General features: G+C 44.4%; 1 protein-coding gene across 1 annotated transcript in view; it reads right to left on the bottom strand.

Annotated features, from left to right (window-relative positions):
- Window positions 1-6087: 6087 nt before the first annotated feature.
- The window catches only part of CFAP47 (cilia and flagella associated protein 47), a 2216809-nt gene continuing 2209095 nt past the window's right edge, over window positions 6088-13801 (bottom strand). Inside the window, exon 64 of the mRNA XM_069204610.1 lies at window positions 6088-6317. Within this exon, the coding sequence (XP_069060711.1) occupies window positions 6108-6317 (210 nt within the window). The 3' untranslated portion in view covers window positions 6088-6107. The remainder of the gene's footprint in view (window positions 6318-13801) is intronic.

Here is a 13801-nt window from a genome sequence, read left to right as displayed (position 1 = left end):
TGCCACAAATCTTGTAACCACTCAGGTTAATTACCAAAGGAGGATCTAGGCTGCCTGTGTGCTTCTCAGAGGATTCAAGTCATCTTTGAAAAGTAGCTTTGACACGTAGTATCTGCAGACATTTCCATCAAATTGTTTTCCATGACTCCCACAGATAAAACCATTGTGATTATTGCTTTCATAATCCTTTCAACCATAATGTTTGCAAATTTCCTAGTTGAAGATGAAGACTTGTTTTGCACTAGAGACAAGTCTCTAAATACAAGTTGCCTAGAAGAATGGTTATTGGCCATTGATCTTTAAGAAACAAAGAAGTGAAATGTTTTAAGTTGTGTGCCCTATTGTTGATCTGACCAAGTATTCCTATCACTTGACCCCATATTACAGAAGATGTCACTTGTAAAAGTCTAGCAATGCTGTGGTTACAGCACTTCACACTTAAATATGAAATAGAATGCTTCCGACATAGCATACATGTCACTCAAGACATAGTTGTGGTGGTCACTAAGGGCAAAAAAGTTTATGGTGGTGAGGTGGAGTGCAACATTTCTATTTTTCCCACAAGGATAGGAGATGACCTTTAAAGTCGTGCTTTTTTAAATTGTGGGTGGATTTTTGGGCCCACAACTGAACGCCAATCATTTTTGCCCTTTTGTTTCTTATGTGTTCCGTCACAGGGCAGGGTCACTTTGCAGATGTCAGCACTACTCCGAGTATAGAGAAGTATTCCTGAGTTGTAAAGGTAGGTCCTGAAGGTAGCTCCCTGGGTCTTTAATTATTTTTGTCGGAGCCTATTGTAATTACCGATGACCGAGAGCCCCAAGGGCAGTAAGTCAATATTCTACTGCACTCAAGGCTACGGTCACATGGCAGCAAGTAGTAGATTTCTTCAATTTCAATTGATGGGGCTTGGCAATTCCAGGTTTCCTTGAGAGTCAAAGTTACTGCAGTGGTTCTCACTGGTGGCCCTAGTGGGGCAGCACCTCCAGGCTGTGCTGCACTTGTTTGAGACAGCATGCATCACAATCACAGTGGTGTTGTGAGCACACCGCATAAATTGCACAAAAGCCTCGAGGATGGGCTGCGAAAGAGGTGATGAAAGGTCATTATTTTTCTTTTCTGTATCTCTAGACACACTCACTTTCTAATGTTGGCAATGTTCTAGTAAATAGATCCTTTTAGCAAGCATGGATTCCAAGGAGTGTTAATGTTATCCCATTTAGAAGAGATGGTGCCCTTTGTACACGAAAGGCAATTTCTGCCCTCTCACCCACTGGACTGTTTAAACTCTGATTGCCTACAACATAAAAAAGGCAGAAAGACAGGAACTAAATTTTATTTTGCATTTCACAACTCTGCACTTTGGCACTATGATATATAATACAATCAATGTTTAATCCAAGAGTATGTTACATCTTGGGGCTCGTAGTTTTGCTTTTAACAGTGTCATTTTCGCATCAAGCCCCCTGCAACATAGATTGCAACCTCTTCGGAAAGGTTTTGAATATGAGTGCATCAGACTTTGTGCAATCCAAATATCCATGGTGCACCTGCTCAAAATGTTGAGGGCTGCCAATGGTGGTTCTCACGCCAGCCGATGTGTTCCCGTTCAGGCCTCTGTTGCTGAAAGTCTGCATTGTTCCGGATTAGGATTGTGGGGCTCAGCAGCAGTCAGGAATTCAGCCGGAAGCTCTTTCATGGCTATCTCTTCACAACGCCTCAACACGTCCCTGGTCTTGCATCTAGAATTTACAGCCCCTCTCATTTCATGTGCCACCTTTTACCTTACTTAGAGAGCCTTTTTATTCGAGCCCCATTATATCTGATAATTAGTCTGTATGCTCCGATGTGGCAGGCTCGCCCGATGTTAACAGCCAGCGGCTGTCTTTGGCACTTGCGACCTACGCCCCAGATTTAATTTTTTCAAATCAGGGCTCAACTGTGACTGGGGGAAAAACGTATACTCTCTCTGAACCACAGTTTTCCAAATACCTCTTGGAGTCAGCGGCATAACTGTGCTTCAGAATTTCCTGTAACGATTTATTGAAAGTACTCAAGAAAAGTACCTCTATTTTAAATGTGTTCACATATACACCGTGGATTTTATCAATCTTTGCAAGCAGGCGATGGTGATCTGATTATAGTCATGCTCAGGTGCTTTTAATATAGCATCTACATATAAGTTCACTGTGCAGAATCGGGCCCGATTTCTGTAGTCTGATGCATAAGAATAGCAAGAGGGTCGCTAAACAAAGCGAAAAGAATCCGGCGCGCCCGAAGCACTTTCTGCATTAAAAAGAAAAATAGAATTGCTGCCATTTTAAAAGTAGCACATACATCTGCGGTTTATACAAATAATCAATGTTGTTGGTATTTCAGCTACCAAAGACAAACAAACCCCTTTTGATTCTTGTGGATTAAGTATGTGCCACCCCAAAAAAAGGTTGATCATTTTTGTTCCAGGGTATAATGGTTTAAATTGTGTACATTAAAAGGTCTCTGACACTGGTGTGAAAAATATCTTGGCCTACCTGGAAAAAAATAAGGCTATGTTTTCCAAAGTCTGAATATCAACTAGCCTAAGCCAGACCAGCAAAATGAAATGAACCAGGTATCTTGACGCTATTTAACAGATCATTAAACGGTTTAACTAACCAGGGATTTTATTGCTGTTCTAAAGCAATGTACAGTTTTAAAACAAGTCCATCCAGCACTGATGCTGTACATTTTAGTAAGTACTTAATGAGAGAGTCCTTCCCTAGTCTAGGCTAGACTCTCACATGCCCAATGCCAGGATACCAACCCGTGTGATTCTGCACTTTACAAATACACATAATAGAAGTAAATTCTTATATTGAAATCGGGCCTACTTGCTCATTCTCTTATTGGTATATTGTTCTGGATTTAACCAGTTCATGTTAGAGGAAATACGCCCCAGGTTTAGCTTCACTCCTTAGCTGTACTTCTGGAGCCCTGGGTTACAATGCTACTGGTAGTGTTGCTCATTCTGCACCATCTCCAATGGCAATGCTTTTGAAAGCTCCCTTGACTCCTTAGAGATAAACAGAGTGGACATTGTTTCTTACCAAAGAGCTTCAGTAAGTGCTTCCAAAACTAAGATATAATTGTCAGAGGCCACTTTTCCAACAAAGAAAACCATGTGAACATTTTCTTCATATTTATTAAGTCTGCATCATTCAGGATTGACTTACTAGAATGCCACCTTCAAATATTCCTATATGAACAGGCACTGAGAACATTAATGTAAGAGCAAAACGATCTGAAAAATATGCCAGCACTTGGCCCCTGTCAAAGGTATACGTGCACTACATAATAACTTGCAAAGCATAGGTTATAGCGCCCAGACCTTTTTTGTCCCGAGTCTTTGTCAGTTTCATCTTAACGACTGGTTGTGTGCATCAGCAGCAAAAAAGTGATTCTGTATTTAATCTGTTAAGTAATACTGAAATTCTCTATATTAACCACATATTGTGTGCTAAAACCCCTTAGCTACTCCATTCTTTGTCCTCTCGCAGTGGTCTCTTTTCAGCTGAGTATAATGCGTTGCTTGTTGGCAAATCTCAAGATAACAATGCCTTCTGTCTTACTCCTTGTCAAGCTATACCCTCGGCATTTGATAGGAAGACTATAGACATCGTCTGTGAGTGCATGAAATCAGCATGCAGAAAATAAAGCATACTAATTTCACTATAAACAAAATCCAGGTGTCCAGAATGCCATCTGAAAGTAACGATTCACACTTTCCATTTCATTGAAACTGCTGATACCATCCCAACCCTTTTCTGGACTTTACTGTATCCAAGAAAAACAGAAGCAAAATACCCTTATTGAACTTCACTGACTTCCCTTTCTGACGCACACCATCTTCAAAACCAACTGCATCCTCTACAGAGTCATCAGGACTACAGTCCTGACAATCTGACTGACAAGCTCACCACCTCCGAGTACTCTTTCCACATCAGCAAGCAGCACACCATCAAGCTGTAGACAAGGAAAGGAATAAAAAGAAAAACACAAATCAGGCATTCTCCACCAGTTGAACTAGGATTTCCTTCAACATTTCCATATATACCAGGACCACATGAGTGGCGAAATAAAGGCCCCCACTGCCCCACGGTGTGGGGGGGGCCACCTCCAAGGGCCCCTCTCAGCACAGCACCCTGGCTGTGCTGAGAGGGGCACCAGCACCATTTTACCACACCATTTACACACTAATTTAGAACAGAGCTGAAGAGACACCTCTTTAAAGAACACTACATCACCACACAGTAACAGTTCAATTCTGCTTTCAGAAGCCAGATACCTCCCTATTCATATCTATGCAGCACACAGGTGACTCACAGTATCTGTGCCTCTAGGTAATTTGTATCCAGCTCACAGAGATCCAGTGTTGCTTTTTTCAGCACACTAGGTGTTGACTGAATATTAAATTATAATTCTTCAATTGTGGTTCCTCAGTAATAAATTGCTTCATTAGGTGGCTGGATGGATATACTGTTATCACTTTAGTAAGCACATTGTATCAACTTACTAAGTGTTGACTCACAGTTGCAAATAGTCTTGATTGTGTTTTCTTGAAATGGAAACAGGAGGTGTTTCTGCTTTCATTCACAAGAACACCCACTGATGTATATCTATTCATTTCGGTTGACGTTTGATGAGCCAACTTCAAGGCCTCACGATTAGACAACCTCAACATGTAAAGGACATGCACAGCTTTGAGGTATGTTTTGAATACCAAAGTATGTTCTTACTCAGATATGACTATCTGATTTATCAAGTAAATAGCCTTTCTACACATTTTATCCTACAAGTGTTTGCCAGATGGCATGTTTTGTTCTGAGTAGACCCACTGGAATTAGGGTGTGGGTCGAAACATCGACGCATGACTAGGACTGCCCAGTGTTTGTGTAATTCCATACAAACCGGAAATGTTACTAAACTGTGCACATTTATAAACTCGAGGACTTCCCTACTGTTTATATATGTATCATATTTTACTGTTCACATCACTGCACCTATGAGCATTACGCGATTTGCACCATTGCAATTTATAAACCACTTATTTCGAGAATAAAAAACAAGAAGATAATGTTTGTATCTAGAAAGGCTTAATAGTGCTGATTTTTATTATAAAAATACAAATAAATAATGGTGATACATGAATGAAACCCACGGAACTGTTGTGTTTGTTCTATGTTGTACCCTGGTTCCATTAATGGACAGAAAGGGTTTGGTGTATTTTTCTACTTCCCCGTTTATAGTATTTGGCCGAGTTTCTGCTGGCTTTGCACTGTATAAATACTACATGCAGACATGGTTTCCCACACTTTGGCAAGCATTAGCAATGCCAATAGGTCTGGGTTTGAAGCAATGTTCTATGCCAATGTAAAGCATTACAAGTATATAGCATGTGAACAGATATGTATATATGTGGAAGCAACCTGTAGAATAACATCGATTAACTTTAAACAGTCATGTGACAGCTTAACTTTCAAGACAGACCAAAACATCCATGTAGGAATGACTGCCCAATTCACATCCGCGCTGCTGCCAGAGTGTCATTTAACGTTGTTCCATTTGTCAGTGTGTGGAGTTGAGCAAGAGTCCCAAAGGCATAGCTAACATAAGAGTTTGGGGTTCAGTTTGAGGCCCCTACTGGACCCCAGCTATGGCTGTTCTTTACTATTAAACTGAGATGCAGAAGGGGCGATTTTCCTCGCTTGTGCTGGTGCTTTTTGCACCCGCCCTGTGCCCTTTAACTACAGACGAAATAGGACTGGGTAAACTAGACCAGATGCTACCACCTTTTATCTTTGCAATTCTGGGTTGCATGTAACTAGTGATGGCTCCAGTGCCAAATGGTTTACATAGCAGTCATATTTTTCAAACATCTACAACCGATGCGGGTACTTCTGTAAGACATACAATGTTGTTGATTTGTTTTCTTCTTTAGATAAAACAAAAATAACAATTACAGCATTTTAAAAAATAAAAGCGTGATCTTTATTAGACTTGTCTTATTTTTACATATTCATAATCCAACAAAACAATGTTAAAAAAACGAACGAACAAAAGGTTCTCGTTTATTTTGTTCTCAAGACCAGAGGCGCTCCTTTGAGAGGAGATGACACAGCTGTGGTAACCAGTTTGATATTTTCCCGCAGGAAGTTGCGCTGTCTGACTGTGGTTGATCGCATGTAACCAGTGGAGGCGATTTTGGATGATGTGGAACGGGGAGGTGCGGTCTGAGGAGGCAGGCCATTGATTTCATAGGTCCACTGCATTGCTGCCGTCTGGAAAAAAGAATCATTAGAAATAAGAGGAGGATGCAAAGAAAGAAAGCATAGAGTGACAAAATGGCAGATAGTGTTTATATAGCGCTCATAACCTAGTTAGGGTCACATGGAGCTGGTGATGATGCCGTAAGGACGAATTCACATTAGCTATTAATCAGGAAAGCTCTCGTTATATTCTATGTTGCTGCATGGAAACGAGTCAACAGCTACTTACATCACCGGGAAAACCAATTACCATTCCAAATAGATCATGAAGAACATGTAATATAAGACAATAAAGCAATAGAGCTATGTCTACCACTGTTCGTTTACTAGCTCTGGCAGAAGCAAAAAGCATTGTAGGAAGTTGAGAACTGGACTTGTTTCATACAAATTCACTATAGCTTGGCATTATTACAATACACTTGGCTTCTTTTTTCCAGTGCGTGATAAACTGAAGAATAAGTTACTTACCTTCGGTAACAATATATCTGGTAGAGACATATTATAGTTGCAGATTCATTACCTTAGAATTTTCTTCCAGGCGTCAGACTGGATCCGGAGATTTTTTCTTCGAGCAATACCCTTGCACGTCGGTAGGTGGTGTCGGTCGACTCCGTGGGCGTCGTTGGCATCGTAGTCACCGTGATGACATTGGGAGTAGTACATAGACGACGCTCCAGGGCAGTGACGTCAGTTTCTTTTCATGACTTTCCACGCCAAAGAACAGAGTCACGAAGAACACCAAGATTGGTGCACCAGAGCTAAGGCCCTGAATGAGGAAGCCCTGTCCCTAGAAATCAGTTTCAAGTGGGGAGGATGGGTGGGTCTGTAAGGAATCTTCAACTAGAATATGTCTCTACCAGATATATCGTCACCGAAGGTAAATAACTTGTACATCTGATAGAGACTTCTAGTTGCAGAATCCTTACCTTAGAATAGATACCAAAGCAATGCCGTCCTCAGACGTGGGCTGCAACCAAGATCATACTAGAAAGTTCTACAGGACTGAACAACCAAAGTAGCTGTCTGGACAGACCTGACTGTCCAGGCAGTAATGTTTAGTAAACATGTGCAAGGATGCCCACAGAGGTGTCTGACAGATATCCAGGACAGGAACTCTGCGTGCTAATGCAGTGGAAGCAGCAGTCGCTATGGTAGAATGAGTGTGCAAGCCCTCAGGGGGCTGTTCCTTGGCCAAATCATAGCACATCTTGATGCAAAGGCGTACCCGTCAAGAGATGGTACGTTTTTGCACCACCTTCCTTTTCTTCACACCCACATATCCAACAAAGAGTTGATCGTCCACCCGGAAATCTTTAGTACGATTGAGATAGAACACCAACGCTCTTTTTGGGTCTAGATGGTGAAGTCTCTCCTCCTCATGAGAAGGATGTGGAGGTGCATAAAAAGTAGGCAAGGTGATGTTCTGGCCTACATGAAAAGGTGTAACGAAGTTGGGAAGGAAGGAAGCCTTAGTGCGTAGCACTACTTTGTCAGGGTGCACAGACAAGTATGGGGGCTTTGAAGAAAGAGCCTGGAGCTCACGCACCCTGCGAGCAGAAGTGATGGCAAAAAGAAAAATTGTCTTGAATGTAAGGAGCCTAATGGACAATTGTGCAACGGCTCAAAGGGAGTACACATTAAGAAAGTAAGCACAAGATTGAGGTCCCACTTAGGCATGACAAATGGAGTGCGAGGAAACAAATGGGTGAGACCCTTAAGGAATCGACTGACAATAGGAAACTTAAAATGTGAAGGCTGATCAGGCAACCTAAGAAGGCTGAAAGAGCTGATAAATAACCTTTAAGGGTGCCCAAAGCAGAGCCCTGCTGGGTGAAAGAATGAACAAAAGAACATCAGAAAGAGGAGCAGAGAGGGGGTCAACAGATTTGTTGCAACACCATCCCACATATTTATGCCAACGACAGGCGTATACCGTTTTGGTGGAGGGATGCCTGGCTGCCGAGATAACGTCGCAGACTTTGGGAGGAAGGTCAAAAGCCATCAACTGACACTGCTCAATCTCCACGCATGAAGGCGGAGATTGGACAGGTTTGGGTGGAGAACTGTCCCCCCCTGCTGCAGCAACAGAAGATCCACCCAAATTGGCAGTCTGAGTGGACGATCGGTGGCCATGCTCAATAGCTCTGGATATCATACTCTCTGTGCCCAGTCTGGAGCCACTAAAATAACTTGGGCTCGGTTGGTCCTGATCTTCTTGAGAACTCTGGGCAGAAGTGGTATAGGCGGGAAGGGGTAAAGGAGGCAGGAGTTCCACTTGAGACAAAAAGCATCTCCGAGCAAGTGCCATCTTGGAAACTCCAGCATGCAAAACAGCTGACATTGCGCGTTCTCTGTGGAGGCGAACAGATCTAACCAAGGCTTTCCCCACTGCTGAAAGAGACCTTGCGCCACCTCCGGATGTAGACACCATTCGTGATTGGCTATGCATCGATGGCTGAGTTAGTCTGCTCTGGTGTTCAAAGAGCCTGACAGATGTTGAACCACCAGGGTAATGTCCAGATGTGCCAGCCATGTCTAGAGGCACAGTGCCTCCTGACAAAGGGCCCAGGATCCTACTCCACCGTGTTTGTTGCAGTACTACATCGAGGTAGTGTTGTCTGTGAACAACTGCACTACTTTCCCTTTGAGAGAAGGAAGAAATGCTTTCAATGCAAGCCTGATTGCCAGAGCTCCAGAAGATGGATATGGAGCTCAGACTCCACCAGAGACCAGAGGCCTCTGATCTCCCCCTTTCCCATGTGGCCTCCCCATCCCAGAAGTAATGCATCTGTCACTATGGATAGATCTGTCTGAGGAAGGGAGAGGGATCTGCCATTGACCCAATGCAGATTTGAAAGCCACCACTGCAAGTCTTTCGCAGTCCCCTCCGAGATCTGGACCATGTTGGAGAGATTGTTCTGATGCTGCGCCCACTGGAACTTCAAGTCCCACTGCAGAGCCCGCATATTCCATATGGCATGTGTCACTAGCTGGTTGCAGGAGTGCATGAGGCCTAGCAGCCTGACAGTCAGTCTCATTGAAACCCAAGACAGAGGTTAAACGATTGGAATCACAGCCTGAATATCTTGAACTCGCTTTTCGGGAGGATAGGCCCAAAACTACACTGTGTCCAGAACAGCTCTGATGAAAGGGAGTGTCTGAGAAGGAGTCAGGTGTGACTTCAGCATGTTTATAGTAAACCCCAGCATGTGCAGGACATTCGCCATAGTCTGAAGGTGGGAGATGACTTTCTGGGGCAAGTCCGCCTTCATCAGCCAGTCGTCAAGGTAGGGGAAGGCTGAAACTCCCAACCTGCGCAGATGAGATGCAACCACCGCCATCACTTTCTTGAACATCAGAGGGGCGCTGGTAAGGCCAAAGGGGAGCCCGGTAAATTGAAAGTGCTCATGACCTACCACAAATCGTAGGTGACGTCTGTGGGCAGGCAGGATGGGAATATGAAAATAAGCATCCTGCAAGTCCAACGCTACCATCCAGTCTCCCGGGTCCAAGGTAGACAGGACCTGAGCCAGGGTGAGCATTTTGAATTTCTCCTTCTTGAGAAAGAGATTGAGGTCCTGAAAGTCTAGGATAGGACATAAGCCCTGGTCTTTTCTGGGCACCAGAAAGTAGCGGGAATAACAACCGCGATCTAATTCTGGCACAGGGACCCTCTCTATGGCTACCTTGGCCAAAAGAGCCAAAACTTCCAGGTGGAGAAGTGACAAATGATCCTCTGAAATACGACTGGCTGATGGAGGCAAGGCAGGGGGGCAGATTCGAAGGGGAGGGAGTAGCCCCTTTGAACGATCTGCAAAATCTACCTGTCTGTAGTGATGGATTCCCAGTGGTGGCAGGACTAGGAGGGTTTGGATGCTGCAGCAGGGGCAGGGGCAGGGGTGCACTGGGCAGACCTCTGGTTCCCTGACCCACGTGGGATTCCGCGTCCTCAGCCACGCAGCAGCTGACCAGTATGTGTGGCACGGTGGCTGGGTTAGGGAACAACCGATCTACCTAGAGAGTCAGTCGTGTCCACTCCACATCTAATTGTGAACTTTGCCGCATCTCTCCCATCAGTGATAGCTTGGGAGATGATGGCATGGGCCTCCTCCGGTATCTGCGGCAGAACTTGTGCGAAGGTATCCACAGAGAATGGGTATAGCAGCCCAAAAGGCATGCAGTGTTCACTGACTGCAGCACAAGACTGGAGGAAGAAAACATCTTGTTCCCAAATTGTTCCAGCCTTTTTGATTCCCTATCTGGGGGTGCAGAAGGGAATGTGCCAGAGGATGAGGATGCTTGGATGACAAGGCTCTCAGGCATGGGGTGTTGGGACTGGAATTGAGGGTCGATCAGAGCAGGCCGATTGTGGTGTGCGATAGTCCTGTTCACAGGAGCCTCTGTGTTGATTCTGGACCAAGTACCCAAAAGGACATTGGTAAGGGCTTCATTGAATGGTAGAAGAGGCTCCGATGTGGAAGCCCCTGGCTGAGGCACCTCCATCGGGAGATTAGACCTGACCTGAACAGGCCTCAGCCGCCCTACTGACCACCATGAAATAAGTTGATCCCTCTGCCGTAGCCACGGCATCTGGAGAGGTATCCAGACCACTGTCCTCACCAACTCCTGTGCCCAGTCCAAGTTAGGGTCATCCTGGTATTCATAAGGGTCTAGGGGCCCCTCCAATCCTTTCTAAAATTTGCACCCATAAGTAAAAGGGTCATAATCCAACCTGGGGTGAATAGGCCCCATCGAAGAAGGAGCTGGCGTCAGCCGATGCGGGTCCGACTCAGAGTTGTCGGGGATGAGGACCGGGTCAATGGTGGGCACCTCTGACATCGGGATCGTCGAAAATCGAACCTGCGCTGGGGAAGGTCTCGATGGTACTACCCGCGCCGGAGCGGATCCGGAGGGTACCTCGGTGGCCGGAGCCTCCGGCGTGAAACCCGAAGGCCCTCTGATGGAACCCCTTGGGCCCAAAGGCACCATATCAGGGTTGGCCTGCCCAAAAATGAGGCACATGGCCTCATAATACTCCTGTAAATGGGCAAGGGTCGCTTCGGCTCCCAGAAACTTGGGGAAGCGAAGAGCGGGCCCAGAAGCAGGCTCCGATGACGGAGGCCTCGAGTGCTGGGGTAAAGTCGAAGGGTGACAGGATCTCTTCCACTTCTACTTCTTCTTGTTACTTTGAAGAAGAAGAATGGTGGTGGCTCCGTGACCTGCCTCAAGACCTTCCCCTCGAGTGAGACCAGGACCTACGTGGAGTCGAGCGTTGGGCCGCCATAATCTTGAGGGACAGCTCCCTCAAGGCATTCAGGTGCATGGCCTGGCACTTGGAGCACGATTTCGGGTTGTGGTCGCGCTCCAGGCACTACAAACAGATTCAATGCGGATCCATCACCAACATCATGCTGTGACAGTCCTCCCAAGGTTTGAAACCGGTCTTCAATGTCATCCCTCGACGCACCAAGAAAACTCATCAAAAACTTGACAAAAGAATCGAAGTCGGTCAAAAAACGACCAGGGTAGCTCTCTCCGGATCAGCGTGTGGTGCGGAAAGAAAAGAACTGACGTCACCTCGCTGAGGCAGCGTCTATGTACTACTCCCGACGTCATCACAGTGACTACGACGCCACTTACTGACACGCACGGGTATTGCTTCAAGAAAAAATCTCCAGATCCAGTCTTTCGCCTGGGGGAAAATTCTGAGGTAAGGAATCTGTAACTAGAAGTCTCTATAAGATATAATTTGCAACAAGACAAATACCTTACCGGTGTTGTCATCTTATTAGTTCCAGCATAGCGGAGAGCAAGCACTACTTTTCCGACATGTTGGCACCTATTTGGGCTTTTAACCATGCCCACCTCATATCCATCACTTTCACTAATTTGTGGGCTTGCCTTTCAAAAATCCTTTGATAACATTGGTAAATGCTTTAAGTTTGTCCCGCCTTGGGGCGGTTTTGTTACCGCCTTAGGGACCGACCTTGTTACATAGATAATTGTCCATTTGCTGATATGTTTGACTGCAAGCTAACTTTTTTCCTTTTGTGTCTCTCCTTCACGCTAATTGCAGCCATGGAGCTTTGAATTGACTTGCTTATGTCAAGTGTTTTACTTTTCATTTTCAATTTATGTGGCAAGAAAAGTCCAGTTAGGAATTTACAACGCTAATAGCTCTAACTTAAGCAAACGTGAGACCCACTGCATTGCAAATGCTTGTTTTTCAATTGCGATCTATCTCATAAGCATGACTCCTCCTCTAACCGGTATATGTTTATACCAATATCTTTGAAACAGAGTCAATTATTTTGTTTGTTGTTTTGATTGGCATTAGCAGAAGAGCCAATTGTGTTATGCACAGCCATGGAGATGTTTTGGTGCTGTGCTATTCATCAATTGGTCTGTGGGAGTAGGATGAAAAAGGATGGCTGTGGGACATTTGTATTATCTTGTAGGATGGAGGTTGGCATAGTGTGGCTAAAAAGGAGGTGGTGTTTGCTGGCTGGAGTGGGTTCATTGGAACACGGTTTGCAATGAACAAGGTAAAAGTAGGTACTTAACGAAATCAAGAGATACATTCTATTGTGTGGGAGTGTAATATGAGGTTTCAGGTTAGTGAAAGGCTGAAGAGAAGGAGCCTGACTTAAGAAGATCTCTGAATTACACTGGACATGCCGTACTGGATGGGAGCATCTCTGAATGATCAACTTCTGATCTGAGCAAGCTTGTTTTCTGAGATGGTCAGCAATGATAGTTTCAGATCAGGTACATTAGATCATACTAAAGGGAATCAGTATGATTGTAAGTTAGGTTTGGTTCCATATGAGGATGTCCAGATGCATGTTGCAAAGATATCAGAACATCGACCTGTGACTGATGATAAACTAGTGAAGTTTGGAAGGAGTTGTGGGTGTGTGTCCCCTACACCTGAGGCATACATCATTATTCCAGGTATAATCTCAGAATTCTTTGAGTAAAAGAGTCAGAAATCAGTCTGAGTCCAATCCTATACCATAGACCTAACCTATCACAGTAGAATACTGTGCTTTTAAGTACAATAAGCACACTCAAAAGAGAGTGAACCTAGTAGTACCACAAAGGCTAAATCCCTCATGACTGTCAAGAGCAGTACATGTGTAATCAGGTTAGTGGTTCAACAATTCCTGCTCCCTCAAAGACTCACATTGGCCTTTCCCCCATTTTACAAATTTTCTGTTTCACAAAATGGACTTACATTGGTGGCTCCTGAGTAACACATTTCCATTGAAATGTACACCTTAGTGGCTAAACAGACACCAGTCAGTATAAAATAATGGTTATGTTCATGAATGATCAGATATGTCAACTTCTTCAAACACTAAATATCTTATACATGCTTTGAAGTCATTGCACTGAGTATAGTGTTACCATTCAAGTACAGTAGAAATTAACTGATTAAATATTGTCAGCAAACCAATATATTTTTTTTTTTTTTTTTTTTTTTAATCTTTATT

This window comes from Pleurodeles waltl, chromosome 8, assembly GCF_031143425.1.
Source record: "Pleurodeles waltl isolate 20211129_DDA chromosome 8, aPleWal1.hap1.20221129, whole genome shotgun sequence".
Classification (NCBI taxonomy): domain Eukaryota; kingdom Metazoa; phylum Chordata; class Amphibia; order Caudata; family Salamandridae; genus Pleurodeles; species Pleurodeles waltl.
This window is presented reverse-complemented; position numbering and strand designations above follow the sequence as displayed.